This window comes from Tripterygium wilfordii, chromosome 8 (genome assembly GCF_013401445.1).
Source record: "Tripterygium wilfordii isolate XIE 37 chromosome 8, ASM1340144v1, whole genome shotgun sequence".
NCBI classification, from domain to species: domain Eukaryota; kingdom Viridiplantae; phylum Streptophyta; class Magnoliopsida; order Celastrales; family Celastraceae; genus Tripterygium; species Tripterygium wilfordii.
Genome location: NC_052239.1, coordinates 10,809,643 through 10,830,428, shown reverse-complemented (window position 1 = coordinate 10,830,428; position 20,786 = coordinate 10,809,643). Strand labels below are relative to the sequence as shown.

The 20,786-nt window shown below is 37.5% G+C and overlaps 3 protein-coding genes and 2 long non-coding RNA genes across 10 annotated transcripts; 3 read left to right on the top strand and 2 right to left on the bottom strand.

Annotated features, from left to right (window-relative positions):
* Positions 1-425: 425 nt before the first annotated feature.
* On the top strand, positions 426-5,416 carry LOC120004415. 2 transcript variants are annotated; one of them, XR_005469531.1, is made up of 4 exons: positions 426-513; positions 3,202-3,299; positions 3,986-4,090; positions 5,298-5,416. It is a non-coding gene; the product is annotated as an uncharacterized LOC120004415 (long non-coding RNA). The 2 variants fall into 2 exon arrangements; XR_005469530.1 differs by lacking the exon at positions 5,298-5,416 and having other exon boundaries at positions 3,986-4,569.
* A 1,299-nt stretch (positions 5,417-6,715) lies between these two features.
* Positions 6,716-7,972, bottom strand: LOC120004590. Its single transcript, XR_005469560.1, has 2 exons — positions 7,668-7,972; positions 6,716-7,244 (listed from the first exon to the last, which is right to left on the bottom strand). It is a non-coding gene; the product is annotated as an uncharacterized LOC120004590 (long non-coding RNA).
* A 553-nt stretch (positions 7,973-8,525) lies between these two features.
* LOC120003640 (putative F-box protein At3g16210) lies at positions 8,526-9,620 on the top strand. The gene has a single exon (XM_038852655.1). It carries the CDS (start codon positions 8,526-8,528, stop codon positions 9,618-9,620), a length of 1,095 nt encoding a protein of 364 aa, XP_038708583.1.
* A 5,480-nt stretch (positions 9,621-15,100) lies between these two features.
* On the bottom strand, positions 15,101-17,644 carry LOC120004123 (patellin-3-like). The gene is made up of 4 exons (XM_038853372.1): positions 16,363-17,644; positions 16,133-16,257; positions 15,904-16,054; positions 15,101-15,726 (listed from the first exon to the last, which is right to left on the bottom strand). Exons 1-4 carry the CDS (start codon positions 17,605-17,607, stop codon positions 15,472-15,474), a joined length of 1,776 nt encoding a protein of 591 aa, XP_038709300.1. The 5' UTR covers positions 17,608-17,644; the 3' UTR covers positions 15,101-15,471.
* A 140-nt stretch (positions 17,645-17,784) lies between these two features.
* LOC120004124 lies at positions 17,785-20,772 on the top strand. Of its 5 annotated transcripts, none has more exons than XM_038853373.1 (4): positions 17,785-18,147; positions 18,762-18,820; positions 18,901-19,079; positions 20,399-20,772. In XM_038853373.1, exons 1-4 carry the CDS (start codon positions 18,065-18,067, stop codon positions 20,462-20,464), a joined length of 387 nt encoding a protein of 128 aa, XP_038709301.1. In that variant the 5' UTR covers positions 17,785-18,064; the 3' UTR covers positions 20,465-20,772. The 5 variants fall into 5 exon arrangements, with proteins under 5 accessions (XP_038709301.1, XP_038709304.1, XP_038709303.1 ...); XM_038853376.1 differs by having other exon boundaries at positions 17,786-18,147; positions 18,901-19,102; XM_038853375.1 differs by having other exon boundaries at positions 17,787-18,147; positions 18,901-19,102; positions 20,434-20,772.
* Positions 20,773-20,786: the final 14 nt, after the last annotated feature.

Sequence of the window (20,786 nt, the reverse complement as noted above, 5' to 3'; positions counted from 1 at the left end):
TTCCAATAAGGTCAGAGCTTTGTCCAGAAAATATGGATACACTCTCTCAATCTCTGTCTGATCCATGTTTGGAAAAAAATGGTTTGAAGACTTTGAAACCCCCTACAAGAATTACGTTGGTGCCGAATGTAGTAGTGGAAAAAATGGGGGGTGCTATGGGGAAAGAAGACTCTATTGAAGTCGAACAATTAGGTGATGTTATGGTGGAAGAAATTTCTATTGTGAAGGGCTAGAAAGGAAAAAATAAATGGAAGAGGAGGGCTCAGGTGATCAAAACTGCAACTCAGCCTGACAATCAACTAATTTTGCTTGCGTCAGGGAAAAAACGATCTCTTGGAGATGAAGGCGTAGGAGAGGGGAAAACTATAGTTACTGGGGATGAAATTCAACCAAAAAAGAGTAAACCCGGCGTTGCATACGCAGACCAGATGGTTCACTCCGATCGAGGGCCATAGACCTACCATTGTTCACAAGCACAGCCTCGATATACTCCACGATCCTTGGTTTAATAAGGTAGACAATCAACTACTCCTCTCTCGGTTTTTGAATCTTAGTTTCCTGTTAATTATAAGAACTGGATTGATCTACTTGATTTTCTCAGTTTATAAACATTGCTTTGGTTTATTCTGTTAGTTGAACTTGTATGGGATAGTTGATGCTATATGTTTACACAAGTTTTTTTTGAATCGAAAAAAATTATTAACGGCACCGGTGGGGTGCAACCCAAGAACAAACACATCTACAAAATTTTCATATAATCGAAAATATTAGCTCAAGAACCAAACGACCAGAGCTTGAGCTCTGAAAGCCAATTATCCAAGAAAATCCCAATGGAACACTCCTTTTCACAGAAAATTCTGGAGTTACGCTCCTTCCAGATTAACCAACAGGTGCATTGAAAAACCAGAAGCAAATACTTAGCCTTGGGTTTACAAGAAGTGAGGATTTGCCAAGCTTCCACTTCTGAACTCAAATTATTACAGGGCACCCAATTAACACCCGTAAGATTCCAAACTGAAACCCAAGGACAGTGCAATAAAAGATGAGAGATTTATTCTTCCTCACTCTTACAGACAACACATCTGTTTGGCAGAAGGAAGCCTCTTTTTTTAAAACTGTGGATGGTAAGAATTCTGCCCCATAATGCTTCCTAGAAGAAAAAGAGACCTTGGGAGGACAAGTGGTGCGCCAAACAGCACTCCACCGCAGACCAGGAGGCTCCACAATATGATTAGATGAAAGAATGCATCTCTACCCCCGCTTTTGCTGTTCTGGTTAATGGGTGCACTTCGACTTTCTTTACTTCCTCCAAGGGTGTGAGGTAGGGTGATCCATTGCCTCTTTTCCTTTTCATTCTGGGCATGGGCGCCCTTAGTATTTTTGTTGATAGAGCTGTTGCCAGCGGCTTTTTGGAAGGTGTTAGTGTTGGTAGTGGTGGAGCCAGGTCTCTATTTCCAATCTCCTCTATGCCGATGATACTCTAGTTTTTTGTGGGGCGGATGCTGATCAAATTTTGAGTTTACGGGCTGTCCTTCTTGGCTTTGAGGCAGTGTCTGGCCTCCGTGTGAATCTAGATAAAAGTAAGATTGCCGCCTTGGGCCCCTCTTCAAATATGAGTGACTTGGCTGGTATCCATGGCTGTAGTATTGGAGCTTTCCCTATGTGCTATTTGGGGCTGCTTTTAGGAGCCGGCTACAAGCAGACTAGCATGTGGAACTCAATTGTGGATAGGGTTGAGCAAAAGCTCTCTGGTTGGAAGAAGAACCACCTATCCAAGGCTGGTAGATTAACCTTATTAAAAAGCGCTTTATGGAACCTTCCGGTCTACTATATGTCTCTGTTTCCCATCCCAGCCTCGATTGTCTATAAATTGGAGTCCATTCAGCGGAATTTTATGTGGGGAGATTGTGAGGTGGGGAATAAGTTTCATTTGGTGAAGTGGGACTCTCTGAAGTTGCCCAAAGATAAAGGTGGGCTAGGTATTATTTCCCTTAGCCTTTTCAACAAAGCTCTCCTAGGTAAGTGGCACTGGAAGTTTGCTAGAGACAAAGATCATTTGTGGAGGAAGATTGTGGCTGCCAAATATGGTATGGACAGGCTAACTAGAGAGGCTCGTGATTGTAGTCTATGGATCCATATTCGGAAAGGGTGGCAGTATTGGAAACAGCATGTGGCTTTTAAGGTTGGGAATGGATCCCGAATTAGCTTTTGGCATGATAAGTGGATCAACAATACCCCCTAAGGTTCAATTCCCTGTTCCTTTCAGGTTAGCTGCTAGCAAAGAAGCGATGCTTAATGATCTTACCGATGGAGTTTCTTGGTCCCTATGTTTCTCTAGGGAGGCTCAAGACTGGGAGATCGACCTTCTCACTAATTTTTGGAAGATTCTCTATGATTGTTTGCCGAACAGTCTTAATGGGAAGATAAGATATGCTGGACCCTTTCCTCCAATGCTTTTTTCTCAGTTAAATCATATATGTTTACACAAGTTTTGGATAATTTACTTGCAATCCAAGTTTTGAGGCACGTAGAATAGGCTAATTGTTGTCTACTTCTTGTGCTTGTGGTTAATGTCACTTGTTCGTTACATTGGGATTCATTTATTTGTTTGTTTATCATAGTTGAGTTGTCACCTATAAGATTTAGAAACAAGGAATGATTGGCTGAGTCAACATTTGATTGAGATTGCAGTTATACTTTGCGATAGATTGAGTGGGACAACAAACTGACTGGTTACACACTAACTATTGAGAGACCCCCACATATGCGGTCTGAACAGGTGTTACTAGGAATGCTTTATGTCCCATTTATATTTAGGAGCTCACACTCTTAAAAGAGACCTTACTCACCGACCCAAATTACTTCTACTCAAAATCAAGATTCAATACTCTTTTTTCTTAATTACATCGTGACAATTTCTAGAAGCTTCCTTTAAGTTGGTAAAATGAGGAAATTTAGAATTTTTCATATGTGAGAATTTGTCGGTTGATTTGTCAACATTCTTATTATCTATATCTTCTTATATGGAATTGTTATGCCTCTGGGTCATAGGTTTCTAGTCAAGTCGTGTTGAAATTCAGGCTTTTGTAAGCAGTACTAATCTACATGGCTTTGGTTTCTAGCATAAAAGTAAAAGAAAAATGTATTGATCCTATCTCTAACAGTCAGCTAATTGTGATTGCTTTTTTTTCTGTGTACTAGGGAACAACATTTTCCATGACGGAACGAGATCGTCTCGATCTTCGGGGGACTTCTTCCTCCAAATGTCATGTCTTCAGAACAACAAATTGAACGCTTCAGTAACTTCTCAATCCCTTTTCTCTCTCTATCTCCCACTTGCGTTTTAACATTCTACAGTGAAGTTTCATCTTACTTGCAGTAGTTTTTCAAAAGAGGGCATTTCCTACTGTTTATGGACTTTGAGAAGATTGTTATTTTTTTGCTAAATTTTTATCTTTAAAATTTTGAAACTCCTTCATGAGAAAATTTAACATTTTAATTGTGTCACTGCTTGGAGATATCTCTTTTGATATGGCGGGACTGGGCAATCCCTAACTTTTTTTCTTTGGAATGTCACAGTTTCATTTTAGAAGTATTTTCATTTTCTAGAGGTTTCAAGTTCATGAACCTATGACCCATAGAACCTGGGATTTGATCGGTGATGGTTTGACTATTTTACCACTTCTAATAAATGGTATTAGTGCTGACTTATAGTTGATTGCTTGACTTGGTTGAAGCATAAAATTCTAACATTGTAGTTACATATATATTAGCTGATTGCATAAAAAGGAACTATATATGGACAAAATAATAAGGAATTATTATGTATGTTGGACTGTAAGCCACTGAGCCTGGTGGAATAACATTTTTCTTTCATGGGTTAATTTCATGTTTAGAAAATGTTCTCTTTTATCTGTAATAATGCAGTTTCACTTAGAACTCTTATCTTGCGCCATTACCCGTGTTGACATTTCTTTATTAACAGTGGTTGACCTGAAGAGGCTTGAAGTGGCCATCTGATCCAAATGCATTGGCTAAGTGGCGAATACTTAATCGGTTGCATGATCGGAATTAGACAATGGACTATAAGGTGTGTGCCTTCTGTCTGTATTAGTTTTGGATAATCTACCCTCTCTCAGATGACACGACATTTCTCCAGTCTTATTCGCGCACGGCGCAAGCAAAAATTAAACCTAACTGCTAGTTACAGTTCAACAATAAAAGCTTCCCTCAGTTATTAGACGTATGGCGTGGAGTATGAATCTGTCTCATCTTTCAGTTATCTTCTACCTATGGTTTTTTTTTTTTCTGAATGAAAAGTAAAATGTATGAAAGGGCACCCAAGGGGTGCACTGCAAGTCTGCAACCCATGTAATCATTTTCAAGGTCTGAGTTAAGATACGCCATGCTAAACTTGAAGGTTTGATATCGAGTTAAGGTGCACATATAGATAGATAGTCTTTTATGTTTGTGGTTGTCATATTAAACACCATGGCGATGCCTAATTGTATGACTGATGAATTTGTACTTATTTGAACTGCTGAAGCAATGCCTTCCTTTATTGGGACTTGTTGCTGCTCACCTATGGAATTTTGTTAATGATATGATTTGTCATTTTTTGATACTTCTCGCTGACAAGATACTTGTTTTTTTGATAAGAAAAGAAGTTGCAACTTAATGGTGTAGATCTCCATCAGCAGAATCAGTTTCACTCTTATGGGTTAAGGAGGTGTCTATCTAGTGAAATTTTGAGGTGGAAACTTTATCTGATTTCTTTGAGGTTGGAATTGAAGTTTGATATGGATGATGGACATAGACCATTTACTGTTTTATGACACGTCAGCATACTAACATGATGTCTCCTTGGCTAACATCTAGACGGAAAATAGAGAGAATAGGATAATTACTGCTTTAATCTCACGTTTAGGTGGAAAAGATTTTAAAACAGAGTTGCAAGGCGGAAGCCTTTTGAAACTTTGTAGTTTTTTGATCCACCATAATCCGCTCTCATTGCATTGAAAGCCTTATGTACGTAACCAAAACTTCCATGATAAGGTACCTAAGTGTAACAAGCATAATTACTTAATATAATCTTACCATTACATTCAATTTTCTTTGTAACTTTGATGGTCTTTCTGAGAGATTAGTCATGAGAATTAGTATTGCAACTGCATTATTTTCTACAGATTAGTCATGAGAATTAGTATCGCAACTGCATTATTTTCTATATTTGACACTTTCTCCTTGTTTAATGGAAGGACATCTTGGATCATAACTTTACTTGCTGTACCTGTCAGGTTCTTATTGCTAACATTGAGGAATATACACCCGTCGTGTATACTCCAACTGTTGGTCTTGTCTGCCAGAACTACAGAGGGTTGTTTAGAAGGCCTAGGGGTATGTATTTTAGTTGTTTCGTTAAAAATGCAGTATAGTTCTTGTCGCTTCTGGCTTTAATAATGTATTTATAATTTAGCACCTTGCTAAACTTCAGTTTTGTTTAAAAAAACTCATTGAAGTGTTGGATTGATATTTTATTTTGTATGTTTCTCAACCATCAATTCAGTTGAAGCAATTAAGGTCTGCAAAATGTTTTGCATATGAAATGGATTTTGTCAAATCTCTTGCTTGAATGTCAGCCATTTTGAAAATATTTTTCAGAAAATTTAGATATACTTCTTAATGCTAATTCTTTTGGTTACATATAAAATAAATTATCATCGGTGAACATGTGGCCCAGTAGTAGAGTTGCAAGAGTGCAATCTAGATGTCACATGTTCAATTCTTGGAAACATCCTCTCCACATATTATGTGAGGGGTAAAGTATGCGTACATTTTGCTTGTCCTTCATCCCGCTCATCGTGAGAGTCTTATGCACGGGCGTTGTCTACCTTTTAAATGTAAACTATTGATTGATTCTTGACAATGAAAAGTTTAATGCTTCTTATGTAGGAATTGATTATATGAAAGCTTTGATGATTTTGGCTCTAATGATTCATGTTGTGCTCTGTATTGATTATACTATCTATAATGGTTAATGTTATCTGACACGTGATCTTCACATTTGTGATTATAAAGATATAATGTGCGAAAGGGCAGGGCCGCAGGGGTTCAAATCCACCATCCCCTGTTGATCAATCAAAAACCTTTTAGACATATTGTTCCAATGAACATTCATATTATCTATGTAGATTTCAGTTTATCAATGAACATGCAAAGTGAAAAAACCATTTTCAATATGTTATTATTGTTCAGTTTCCAGACATTTCATTCGGTTTTCATCAAATGGGTTTCAGATTTAAGTAAGTACACTGGTTATAATAAATGTAATTACTAGTTCAATGGATTTCCATATGTTCCATTGAAATAGTTCAGTGGATTTCATAGGTTACAATTGTTGAATCGGTTCCATTGTTTATAAACAATAGAATTCACAATTCCATTGAATTTATCAATGTATTTTGAAGGTACCATTGATTTTTTAATGGAATTGATAGGTTCCATTGTTTAATATCAATAGAATTTAACATTCCATTCCATCTGTTGACCAGTTTTGTTATAGTGTTGTAAACTTCTATAATTTAACTTTTTACAAGATACCATCTCAAGATATTGAGAATGTCAAGAAGTCGGAAAAGAAAAGAACGAGCCATTAAACCGAAGGAAAAAATCTTGAAGAATGTTGAAGAAATATCCATGCAACCAAGGAAAAAAATTTACCCTTGCAATACAAGTCTAATATTAAAACTATTGGTAAATTGGTCAAAAGCTTGAAGTTCACGACTAAACACTTTTTAACCTTGCTTTCTCATCCCAGAAAATACTTATTAACCCTTTCTCATCCCAATCAATGAATGAAAAAAACCATCATTATTAGATTGCATCTTAGCAAAATAACTCTGGATTGCATTAGCATTACCTTTGTCCATTCGCATACGCCTCACTTTCGCAATAAGATTTCAAGTATCCCTCATCAAAAAGGGTAAATTGTCATGTCCTTCTGCTACAATAACCTGTGCGTTGTGATTCTTGTTAGGCTTGTCTCTGCACATGTTGATTCATACTCCTATTGCATGAAAGAAAGCTTGATTTACTGGGACTCAATGCATGATTATGTTCATCCTCAAAGGAAGTGATCTCCCATTTTCTTTCTGATGATACCCGAGCTCTTAGCCTAGATGTGCATCCATTCTTTTGGGTCGGACGATGACTTATCACATTCTTTGAACGGCCAATTAACTTACCTGAGATTGAACATATAAATATTATATACATTCAACCATTAAAACCATATAAAAACAATGGAATAACAAAATCCATTGTGTTTTATTAATGGAATACATTATTTGGAATATAGTTATGCCATTGATAAAAACAACTCAGGGCTCTGGTAGCTGACATTAATAACTTCACTATCACCCAACGGATTCCATTCATTATTAACCATTTCGTTACAGACAAACAAGTGAACAAAATGAATGAAATTACATATTCCATTGAATTTTAACAATGGAATTTATACAACGATCTTCGCAAACACATATTCGTCAGGTCAGAACTCATGATAGAACCCCGTTCAACACATTCATAACCGAAAATAACTCAACAAACTAAAATGCAGACACATAAACAACATAAACAAACAAATTCGACAAAACAATATTTACCCATTCCAAGACATCACACAAGATCAGAGTCGATAAGTTGTTCGAGCTTCTTCTTCTTCAAGGCATTGTTCAAAAACCTCAATGCGGTGCCCAAATCCCTGCTAATCAACACCCCGATGTATCTCGTTCGTCAAAACGAGCTTCTTCCTCTTCTAGAGGTTCTTCTTCTTCAATTTGCTTCTCGAAAACCTCAATGTGGTGCCCGAATCCTTGCTAATCAACACCCCGACGTATCTCGTTCGTCAAAACAAGCTTTTTCCTCTTCCAGAGGTTCTTCTTTTCAATATGCGCGACTCTCACAAATAAACCCTAAAAGAAACTCTAAAGGAGAGATTTTGAAATTTAAAAGACATCCACCCTGTCAAATGACATGGCAATGCCACATAAGCGTCAGCTGGAGTTGAACTATTTGGGTCACCAAAACTTGGTTTATAGATTCCATAAACGACCAACAATGCATCATATATTCATATTACCTATCATATTCTCTAACTTATTAAAATAATTTTTGTTTTCTTTCTTTCATCATTAAAATAATATTTTTTCTCTCTCTCTTTCATCATTAAAATAATAATTATATCCTCTCAGTCATCTATCCTTTTTGCCCCTTTTTATTCCTACACGTCATTTTTCCTCTTCTATCAACAACTGCCCTCTCATAGCAGATCTAATTTGAATCGGTGAAGGTTAATTGGCTTTTGTAATTTGATTCGTATTTCCTATTCTTTCTATATTTCGGTATCGCATTATTATAAATAAATTGAAATTGGAACGATGATTGTTGTGTGAGCGAGAAGAAGTAGCTGAATTTCGATTTTATTTGTGAAAGAAATTGTTAGGAGGAGACGAGGGTGAGTCATGGAGGATATTCTGTTTGAGATACTCGCGAGGCTTCCTGTAAAATCATTGATGAGATTCAAGTGCGTCTGCAAAACTTGGTTTAATCTTTTTAAGAATTCAGATTTTATTGGCAAGCACCATCTCTTGACCTGCTGCAACTCCAACCCTAGTTTCGGTATCACTCATGATTCCTCCTATGATGATGTGAGATATTTGTCGTTGTTCTCTGAAAAATCGCTTACGTTGACGGAAAAAATTTCTATACCATTCACCCGCAAGGGTTGTCCATTCTTCTGTAACCAATTCCGGTTCCCTTATCTAGTCGGTCCCTGTGATGGTTTATTTTGCCTGTATTCCGGATGGGAGATTGCGCTATGGAATCCAGCCACTAGAGAATTCAAGTCACTCCCTCCACCGCCCATGGACAAAATCATCGTTGTTGGAATCGGAGGAATCGGAGGAGTCGCGTTTGGTTTCGATCGCACGAATAATGACTATAAGGTGCTAGTTTACCAAGACGGATCCAGTAAACTTTATTTATATTCTCTCAAGAGTGATTCTTGGAAAGAAATCCCGGCCCACGCCCATCCAAATATTTCTCCCGTGTATCATCCACGGTTTTGCACATATTTGAATGGTGTTTGTTATTGGTTGGGTAGACAAGAGGAGGATCGTGTTGAATGTATCATGTCCTACGACATGACTGATCAAGTGTTTCAGAAGGTGCCGCTTCCAGATTCTGATTCTTCATATGATGAGGGTGTAGGACTTTGCAACTTCAGAGGATGTCTTGCCCTTATCTATAACACCGGGGGGGTTTTTCCCTGCTTTGATGTATGGGTGTGGACTGAAGGTAAAGCTGAAGAAAAGGGGTACTCTTGGTTTCGAAAAGTATCTGTCCGACCCCTTTACGAACGTCAAGTTTATATGTCATTGGGTATTGGGAAAGATGGTCGGTTATTTTTTAGAAATTCGGAAGGGCATGTATTCTTCTATGACACTAGAAGCCAACAAATGGAGAAGATTTTGCATCTTGATGAGGCTGATGAAACTTCGCAAGTTGTTGTTAGTTATGTGGAGAATCTCCTTTCAATCAACCCTACACCTGATTGATTGATTCAGCATTTGTAAAATATGAGTTTACTTCTTTAATTTATATTGAAAATAATTGTCATCTTCAATCCACGGTTTTTATTTATTTTTGTTTGCTGAGTTTCAGAATATCAGTGCTGGTTCTCTTGCATGCTTCCCACGTTCAATAATGGCGGCCTTTCTATTTTTTTCACCAGAGTCGGATTTGATATAATTCAGTGGATGAATTGCTATTCAATGACTAATCATAAACTCTCTTTTCGTTCAAAGCCAATCATTAAGATCAAGCCGCGTTAGGCAACATAACTATTCTCAAAATGTGATCTTTTCCTCGCCAAACCTCCTAAGCTCCACTGACTTAGGTGTAAGGTTTAATACTAATTTACCCAGACCCAGATTACGCGGTTCCTTTGTCCATCAATGACTTAAGGGAAGGTCACCCCTAGCGATGAACCGGTCATCCCTGACAGCTTCAAGACTGGTGATCCTGGCAAGGTTGTGATCCACCATTGATAACCAAACCTCCAAGAAGAAGAAGCTCCTTTACAGGTCCAAGACCAAAACTCCATCCGACTAAGAGCTTCAATAATCAATGCACTCCTAGTTCTGGGTTCTTACTTGCCAATCACCATTGAAGTGCAAAATAAAGAGGGGGTGGGGGGGAATTCTTTTGATTCTGAAAACAGGGTTTCCTTCTTTACCCATTATTTTGCTCAAATTTATTTTTTGATTTCACAGTTTGGGCGATTTTGCTTATTAGATTTGGGGGTTTACTTTTGTTTGCTTTTGCGATGAACACAAATGTTATTGGTAAAATAGCGTTGTGGGAAGAAGCATGGATGGAAATATTGACATTAAACCTTGTTTCTCTGGCCTGTAAAACTGTGTAAAGTTGGTGTGTGTTTTTTTGATCCAAGTGTAAAGTTGGCGTTTCTTTCTCTTGATCATCGAGATATATATATATATACCCACAAATTCTCCAATGCGCATCACTTTTTAAAGATGTGGACGAGTGAAATGATAAATGAAATCAACTGTTTTGATTCCACATGTTCTAAATCAATGGTTAAAACATATGCGCATTTTAAATATGCATAGGAGAATTCCGTTCATATTGTATCCGTTTGACGCATAATTTTACACCAATTGGTGCATCAAATAGCAATTTGATGACCCTAACTTCCATACAATTTTAATACCCCAAAATGATTGTTTTGCAGTCGTTCAAGATTCAACAATTTTATGGAAAATTATATTGAATTTTTATTTTTAACCTTTCTTTAAATGTGAAATTTCCTTCATAATATCAATGCATTGTAATTTGTCACAATAATTTCAACAGCATAAATACTACCAAGAAAAGTATAGTCAAATACTACTAGTATTTCAAGCAATATATCTACAACCATCTTTTATCAACATTTAGGTTACCAAAATTAATGTTACTGTCAAAATTGTCCATCAAACGAACCCATTATCCTTTAACCTTGAACATGAGTGTAAATTCAAAAATGACTATGAAATGGCCATCCACCAGGCTGTCTGAGTAGAGACATGCATTAGCAATGAAAAACCTTTATTCAAAAATCTTGCTTTACCTTGAAAAACAAAGATTATGTGCATTAACTTTTTATCAGTAACGTTCACTTCACATTATTGTTTTTGGGGTTGTTCTTTTTTGGCCTTTGTAGGGCATATGGACAAAACAAAAGTGTGTTTTTTTTTGTTTATGTTGATTCCCTCTTAAAGAATCCAAGTTTTGTAAGTGAACAGTTGGTTGAACGATAATCATATTGCATGTAAGAGATCATCCACCCATTATGTCGTGGGTTTGAATCCTACCTCCTCCCCAAATCCCTGTTTCGTTTTGGTTTCCTAATTATGTACTCCACCCACCTTAATTAAAGGTGCGATTCTGATTATGGATGTGTTATCATCATCAGTGAACAGTGTAGGATATATTTCTTAAGCAAAATGTCTTAAAATGATTTTTTCTTCTGTGGTAACTCATAGTCCATGTCACGAGTTAGGGTTCTTGTGGCACCCCTCAATTTTGTAGGTGGTTTATCTATACAGACATCCAAGAGATTCAACAACAAATGATCCAAATAGGTGGATGTCTTTTTTGCTTTTTTAGGATCTGAACTCTGATTTCATGTTATATCTTGAACAAAATGTCCTAATTTTTTTTTTTGTGTGTCAACTCATAGTCTATGTCCCTATCTTCAATCTTTATCAAAGGTTGGAGATCAAATGTTCCATAGTTTATCTGTTAGTGATGGACAAATCCAACTCACCTAAACTATTTGCCATTTATTTACTCAAGGAATCCCCTTGTGTGTATAGACTATAAAACTTTAAAGTCAATGACTATTCGTTTTCTATTGATTTGGCCAAACTCAAATCCCTAGATTCTTTTTCCTGCTTTACCCCTTCACATCATGAATTTTTGGATTTTCTTTGGATGTCAATTGGACAATTAGGCAAGGTTTTGAAAACCGGACCGGACCGGCCGGTCGGACCGGTCCAACCGGTGACCGGCCACTTGTCCGGTCCGGTTGAGGTGCCAGAACCGGTCATTGATGAACCGGGATATTTCCGGTTGAACCGGCCGGTTCTTCGGTTGAACCGGTCAGAACCGGGCCGGTTTTGACCGGTTCGGTCATTTATTAAAGTTAATAAAATATTTTTGAATTTTTGTTATTTGTAGGGTTTGAACTCATGACTTTTTATTCATTAAAAAAGGCTTTAACCACTATGCTATGAGATTTTCTTTGTTTAAATTGGTACTTTATTTGAATATATTGTATTTTTATGAAGTTTTCTTACATATTATATGCATATAATATAAATATATATATAAATAATTCATTACATTAAAACCGGTTCGAACCCGGTTTGAACCCCGGTTGAACCTTTAAACCGTGAACCGAAGACTTTTCCGGTTTGATGACCGGTCCGGTTTTAAGAACCTTGCAATTAGGCTGATTTTTCCCCCTTTTTTACTAAAATCATGCTGAAGTTCAAGGTTCTTAAAACCGGACCGGTCATCAAACCGGAAAAGTCTTCGGTTCACGGTTTAAAGGTTCAACCGGGGTTCAAACCGGGTTCGAACCGGTTTTAATGTAATGAATTATTTATATATATATTTATATTATATGCATATAATATGTAAGAAAACTTCATAAAAATACAATATATTCAAATAAAGTACCAATTTAAACAAAGAAAATCTCATAGCATAGTGGTTAAAGCCTTTTTTAATGAATAAAAGGTCATGAGTTCAAACCCTACAAATAACAAAAATTCAAAAATATTTTATTAACTTTAATAAATGACCGAACCGGTCAAAACCGGCCCGGTTCTGACCGGTTCAACCGAAGAACCGGCCGGTTCAACCGGAAATATCCCGGTTCATCAATGACCGGTTCTGGCACCTCAACCGGACCGGACAAGTGGCCGGTCACCGGTTGGACCGGTCCGACCGGCCGCTCCGGTCCGGTTTTCAAAACCTTGCTGAAGTTAGGCCTCATTTGCTTCAAAAACAATAAAATATGTTGAAATTATTAGTTTTTATATTATGATATCAATTGAATTTATTACTTTTTAACAAGAATATTTGAGATTTTATTCCGACTAAACTCTTAGACAAGTAACAATGTTCTCCCACCAGAATTCAATTATCTCCAGAGTCATGAATTCACACATTAAAAAGGAGTTTTATAATATTGAATTGCATTGTAAGTTCTAAAATCAGAATGTATTTGTATAGAGAATGTATTGTATAGAGGTGGTGAAAAGGAAATTACAAACCAAAAGCAAATATGAGTAGTGCAAGGGCCAAGTGGGGACAGAGAGGCATGTGCATAGGCTTCTTTTTTTTTTTTTTTTGGTTTGTCTCCAGCTTCATTTTTTTGTCTACGTCTATTCTTGCCTCGATATGCATACACAGATTCATCGATATCTATGAAGCAGTTGTGATCTTAAGACAGATCGCATGGGTTAGGGGTAGCGGCGGATCTAGAAAATTGATTGAGGAGACTTGGTTAATGGTGGAGCGAAGTAAGAAGGGGCGAATGATTGACGCGAGTTCAGAGGTAGTGTCTCAAAAAGAATTTTTTTGAGTTTTTACTGAAAAATGACTTAGAATAAGTAAATATGTATATGGAATGGGCTTAGGAATTATGATTTTAGAACTTTAAATCTATATGGAATGAATCAATTTTAGGTTTAAGGGCAATCTGGCCTTGCAGTAGCTCTTTATTGTATGCATAATTTGTCAATTTGATTCTTCTTTTGGTGCATTAAATATTATAAAGCTGTTATGATATAGTAGACAAAAGAAGAGCATGCAAGGATGAAGAAGGTAACGATGATTTGTAAAGCAAACAGGTCCCAAATTGTCATGCCTGTTCAAAAGTGCTATTCATGACAAAGAAAAAGTTGAAACTTGAAATTCACCTACCATAATCCACCCAACAATTGAAATCTCAACAAACACATAAAATTGCATTCTAAGAATGCTGAAAGGCCTTAACCATTATTAGTAGTCAACATTAGAATAAGAGTTTCAAATGGGTTTAGCATTCATTCCTTAAGTGACAAATGTGTAATTAAGACAAATTTTTTTTCTTGCTAACTTGTGTTAGTTTCAATGAAAATCCTAAGAATCCCGGTGTTTTTGTCCCAATTATCCCAATGTTGAGATGGACACAGATGTGAAATCACGAGTTCCACATGATCCATATGAAATATGTGTGTCGATCTTAGCATTTGGGATAGTTGAGACAAAAAAAAAATACTAGGATTCATAAGACTGCGGCAGTTTAAATTACCCTTTGACCTTATTGGTTGAATCAACTTAAAATGAATTATGAGAGAGTTAGTAACGACTAGAAAGATTAGGCTTTGTTCAAGAACTTTCTACTGGCTAATTCATACAAAAAACTTGCAATTTCACAGATGGTATTATTCTACAGGATGGATGGTCAACAAGCAATGCATATGATAACAAAATCAATCAATTAGTTTAGTAGTAAATCTGAAGTTTGACAAGTTACTTTCGTGCACAATTGTCATTAAGACCTCCAAAGCATGCTTATTATCAATAATTATAAGAAATACACTTTAGATGTTCATTCTTAATCAGTGTTCAAGAGAATCATCAGTTCAAATTTATTTCTAAGATATATTAAGCTCCCTAAATTTATGTCAGCCATGTAATTATAGATCAAAGAGATACTAAATGTAACAAAAGGACAAAGAGAGAGGGTTTACCTTATATGTCTTTTGGTCCAAGGTATTGATTTGAGTAGCACTTGACAGTTGAAACTAGAAGATTTGGATCTGAATGGTAAAACAGACCTGTCTTCCTAGTTCAAACAATCAGCCAAAGTTTGGATCAGAGTTTCAATATTCTCTTGTTTTTCTTTTCTTTCAATCTTTTCAAAGTTTATTAGGTTTGACTATTTGGTGTCAAGACACCTGCTTATAAGGGGATAATCAGAAGAATAGCAAACACAGCGCACATGATTTATGAATTTACAGAGGCAGAAAACTTGCTAATAGCATTATACACATCCATACAAAGGACAGTATACAATATACAGAGACACAGCAAAACACACTCACTACAATCAGCAATGGATCATTAACTCCTACTACCAAATTTTCTCTTCACCATCTGTCAAAAGTCATATCTGTTTGTTCCCAAATCATTGAAACCCATGTGCCACTCTCCACAAGCCATGCCTCATATGCAAAGAAAAAAAAAACCAAATCCAAAATGACACACCAAAAAAAGTAACAAATAATTTAATTAACTTCCATATTTAATCGTTGGAAACTTAAGCCCTTACTTTGATGGTGATACTCATTCAAAATAGGGTTTGACATTGAACCTGTAAAGAAACTGCTTCTTTTTGGAGGTAGGGTTGTCAATTGTGAGGAGTAGTTTACCAAGTTCTCCAACTTTGAAGCTGCTACTCACTACTGGTTCATCTGTTGGGGCCATTTTTGTAGGTTTCTGAATGATTACTGTATACTGATCTTTAGCGTCAGGGGCAAATTCAGCTCCATAGCTCACCTCCCACCCAATAACGCGAAGCTCCCAAACAATGATACATTTCTGCAATGCACATTGATTTGGAGCTGTCAATGGCAGAACATGAAGCTCATTTTATGATACAAGTGCATTGATATAGGAAATCATTGATAGATAAGCATCCTAAATAACACTAAGTATGCACAACAGGATGCATCAGTATATACCTTGTGGGTGGGACACGAAGGAAACAGCTATTACCTCATAAATTATGATCTCTACAGTCTGCTTGGTTGCTGGTTTTAAAGTAATTTCGGTTGCAGCATCGGCAATGGTGAATTCTGGGTTGCAATCACAATAATCCACACTGAGGCCACCATATTGAATTGGCACTTGCTCTGGTGATATGTATCTGTTTCACCAGGTAATGTTTCATTAGAGTCTGAGTTACTAACCAAAATGTGATTGAAGCAGATTATTAACTACTAACTTGAAAAGGGTCACAGCTGATTTTGCAGGTCCTGCGAAAACAAACTTGCTTTTGGTCCTTTGGGTCATGAATGGGCTTATCATTGTATAGAAAGCAATATGCCACCAAGGAGCGTTAACAAACACCTAAATAGTAATCAAACAAAAGAAAAATCAATCCAAGTCCTTCACACATTAACTGAATCAAGATTTGCAAATCAATCAAACATAATATATAATGATTATATATACCTGTTTGACAACAAATTCAGGGTAATTGTCTTGGAGTAACTGGAGAGCCTGCTTGGTAGCAGTTCGCAGCTCACGCTTACCTGGCCCAGGAGAATTCTTGAGATCATTAACCTGAAAAATGGTATTGATTCCACCAGGATTAAAATCAAGCTTCCTTATACTCCTCTCCAAGAACTGAATTCGCCACCGTAGAAAATTGTTTCGTTTGATCTCATCTGAAAACGTTTTCAGATACAAGTCCTTGTTTTGGAACTCCCCATACACATTGTAACACACAGGATGCCCCTCCCTGTCATGCTCATGCATGAACACAACTTTCTCCAAATCATCACCCAGATCTTCATCCACAAGGGCGTCAATATTAAACTCCTTCCTCCATTTGACTGTGTTCTTGAGCATCACAAACGCATCCCTCACTTTGAAATCCCTAGCCCTCAGGAATTTCAACAGAATCACATCACTCCTATCATCCTTGAGGAGAGGAACTCCCCAAATTGACACCTCGTCAGCAGGAATTTTGTCTTTTTGCTCCTCTTTTGGTGCTTCTTCTTGGGTTTCCTTTTTTGGAATTTCTTGTTCCTGTGCTTTTGATTCTTCTTCTTTGGGTGCCGGTGGAGTCAATTCTGTGCTGACATCAGATTCTGCTTCAACTTTTGGGGGTTCTTGGAGTGTTTGGACTTCTTGTTTCTCTTCTTGTTTAGGAGGTGGTGAGGTGAATTGGTGAGTGTTGAGAGTTTCTTGTACGAGCTGCTTCAGCTCAAGCAACGCCTTCCTCTCGACATCCAAGAGATCGGACACTTTGTTGCTCTCCTCCTTGAACGAAATCAGAGTCTGAGGAACCTTTTTTTCCTGAATCTGCGTCTCTTCATCTTTATCCTTCACAACCTCCGCCACAACAACATCTTCCTTGCCAGCAAAAGACTTCCCCGTCACCTCAGACTTCTCCGCTTCTGTCGTGGTCACCGGCGGCGATGCAGACCCATCTCTCTGCATCACAGACGCAAGTGATCTAGACTCCTCCATAGCCACTGGTGCAGGAGGCGGCTCTTCGGTCACTTTAGAATCAGAGTCCACAACTTCTGATGTATCTGGTGCTGGTGGCTCATCCTTCTGCGTAATTGACAGCGAATCAGATTCAGTTACAGATGATGTTGGTGGCGGCTGGAAGTCTGGTTTCTCGTCCTCCCTTGGTGTCGGTTGCGAGGCTGCTGGTAGTGGTACTGACGTAGGAGTTTCATCGGCCATTTTGTTCCAGAGAGAGAGTGAGAGTAAAGTGGAGCAGAGACGACAAGAGAAGAGTATTAGACATTATGTTATGGGCCTCTGGCGCCTTTGCTTGTGATGGGCCAAAAGAACTTGGCCCCTTAAGCCCAAATCTAGAATTGGGCCAGTCCTATAAAGCAACCCTAAGCGAGTCCAGCCCAATAAGCCTCGCAGCCCTAGACTGCAGTCCTGTAACTCCTGCTTCAATTTTCTCTCAGAGATCATCCGGAGGAGCGATTCGCGTCATCGTCGTCGTCACCGAATATAATACAGGAAAGGGAGATTCCTTACTACCAAGGTCAAGCAAAGCATAAAGAGAATACCAGAAGAGAGGAGGAGAAGAGGAGAAAAAACGTAGCAGAAGAAAACGTAAACGAGAAGAAGAAAGAATGGCAGAAAACAAGCAAGTTGTGCAGCCCAAGTGCAACGTTAACGCCAAATGGGACGCATGTCTCGATCTGACGGTTCGCCGATTCGTTTACTCTTCCGTGGCTGGGACTTTTGGTGGTCTCCTTTTATTCAGTCAGTCCTCTCTCTCTATATACTGCGATATTCTTTTATTTTCCAGGCTTTTCTGTCTAGAAAGCCTCGTATTCTATGTTTCGTTCTCCACATTGTTTATCGGGGATTATATGATTGAAGGATCTGATTGTGATACTGGTTCTTGCGAGTTAGAGTGTTCCAGATACAATTAGAAATTCCTCTTTTGTGTGTGACAATCAAAGAAGCATGACAGTAACCGTAAAAAGAACTCTGATGATTTAATCTGAACGCTTAACTGAGAAGATGCAGTTACTTTGTGTATTGCAATGTTTTTCTTTTGCATTGCATTTGGTCATTTACTTTGAGGAATTCCCAGACTTTTTCGTTAGAGAAGTCTCCTTTTATTCTACTTTGTAATTTGCTTACAAACATCTATAATGTTGTTTAATAATACTTATATGGAAGATGTATGAGGTTGCTGTTAGCATCTGACACATAATGGATTATGTTAGTTCACCTCCAAACACAATTTAGTTTACAGAATCTTTCTCCATTGAATTCAATATTTCACTTTAGTTGATTTGACGCTGAATTAGGAACTGAGTGAGTATGCAATGGTACCTGTGAATCTAATCTGGCATTATTTCAAATAGTATTGTGATCGAGTGGAGACATTCTTTCTCGCTAACGAGCTTGGTTTCTCTGAGAGATGGTATGAATTTTTGTGTTGATTGTACCCAGTCCCAGTGAATTATTTTCACTTGATCAACGTACTATGATTATTATGGGCAGGGAGTCCGGTGACTCGCTGGGCATCTGTAGCTTTTGGTGCTGGAGTTGGCCTAGGATCTGCATATACAGAGTGTTCTCGTATTTTTGATGGATCTCCTGCAAAATTGGCACCTCCTAAGATGGAAGATTCTCCTGCGAAGTTGGCATCTCCTGAGATTGTAGATTCTCCAGCTCCTCAGGTAGACTTGTCATTTATGTGACTGTAAGTCCAGCTTTCTTAATCTTTATTCTGTATAGAAGGTTTCTGTATCCAGGTTGTGTTGACACATTTTCATTCATGTCATCTGATAACATCATCAAATCCTTTATCTGAAACAGTGTTGGAGTTCTTACGCGAATCCATTTGAGAATTTGGTGAATATTCGTCATATGAATTCTCCTTCTCCATTTATTCCCACTACAGTTTCTCGGCCGCTGCTGATATTTTATATTATTCATATTATTTCCTTTAGCAAAAATTGTGACAAACAAAATAATCAAAAAGGAAACTAAGAGATCGATAGGAAATTTGATGATGCATTTACTGTGTAGAAATTTGCATAGAAGTACCTTATGTTGATGAGGATATATAGAAAATGCATAGTTTGTATTTAAGTTTTTAACCAACTTAGGGTATTATGAGGCTAGTTGTGCACCTTTGCCTCGCCTTGCCCCGGCTGAAAAGTGGCCCGCCTTTCTTGATTATCTTTTTTTTTAACTCTTAACTGTTATTGCTTTTTAAAAAAAAAATAAATTTGGGGGCTAATTTTGATACATAAAATGAGGCAAAATTGTTGAGATGGGCTTTGAACATAAGTTTGTGTAAAGATAACATGTGAGATTTGTAAAATCACTTCCTTGCGTGATAGACAGCATTCAATATTGCACCATGAGGGGAGGTCTTACTTTCTTCTTGTGTTTTTTACCTCATTAAATGTCTACCTAAATGGATAATTAGTCCTACTAGCGAACACTGATTATAGCTTAACTGCTTATGGCCACTTGAAACTCATTTAGGCATTCTAAACAACAAATGATCGCATCGGGGCTTCGTGTTCATTAAATTTCTACTGCTATCATGGTTTGGTTTTACATTTTTGCTGCCTAATAAATACCCTTAAGTGGTTCATTGGCTCTTACTTAGCCTTTTTCTGTCTTTTATCACTTCCTTTAGTATGTGTTATCTAATATATGCATGAGAGTAGTGTCTTGATCTCACTTTCTTCTCACATATTTGGTGTTACTGCAATTACTTATGAATAATGTTGGTGAATCTATTCCAACAGTATTGCTCTTTCTTCATGAATGTATATTGTATTTCCGTATTATTCAGTATTTCGTCTTCGTAAGTTTTAGACTCTATTTAGTATCGTGTATTTTCTTTTAAACAAATGACAGTGGTGTCCATATGTAGCATGTACACGAATTGCACAATCACATATACAGGTTGCTGGACTGTTGTCCGGGCACTTCTCTCTTTGTGTGGCACTTGTTATTTCGTTTATCGTTTGTGTTTCAGGATTATGAGTATGGATTGCTTGTTATCATTTCCAGGATAAGCAGGACTGAGAATCTACACAATTGACTTCAACCCTAGAGTGAAATTAAGCCGGGAAAAATTGGAGGAAATAATTGCATATAATGCAAGTGTTGAATTTTCTTTCTGACCATTCTTGTTTTTTGCTCGCGTTCATGGTCCAAGTTTGAACTAAAGAAATGTTGTGCAAAGGCCTGCAACTTGAGCTTTATCACCAGGAGCGGGAGGAATATTTCTATTGCATTAGGAATTCTCCATAGCCCTAATTTTCAAGTCCTCATCGTGGACCTCACTTCTTGGATTGTATTTTTTTGATTGTTCTGGTATTGGTATTGTGCTCTCAGTTCATACCTGGACGTGCCGTTTAGAA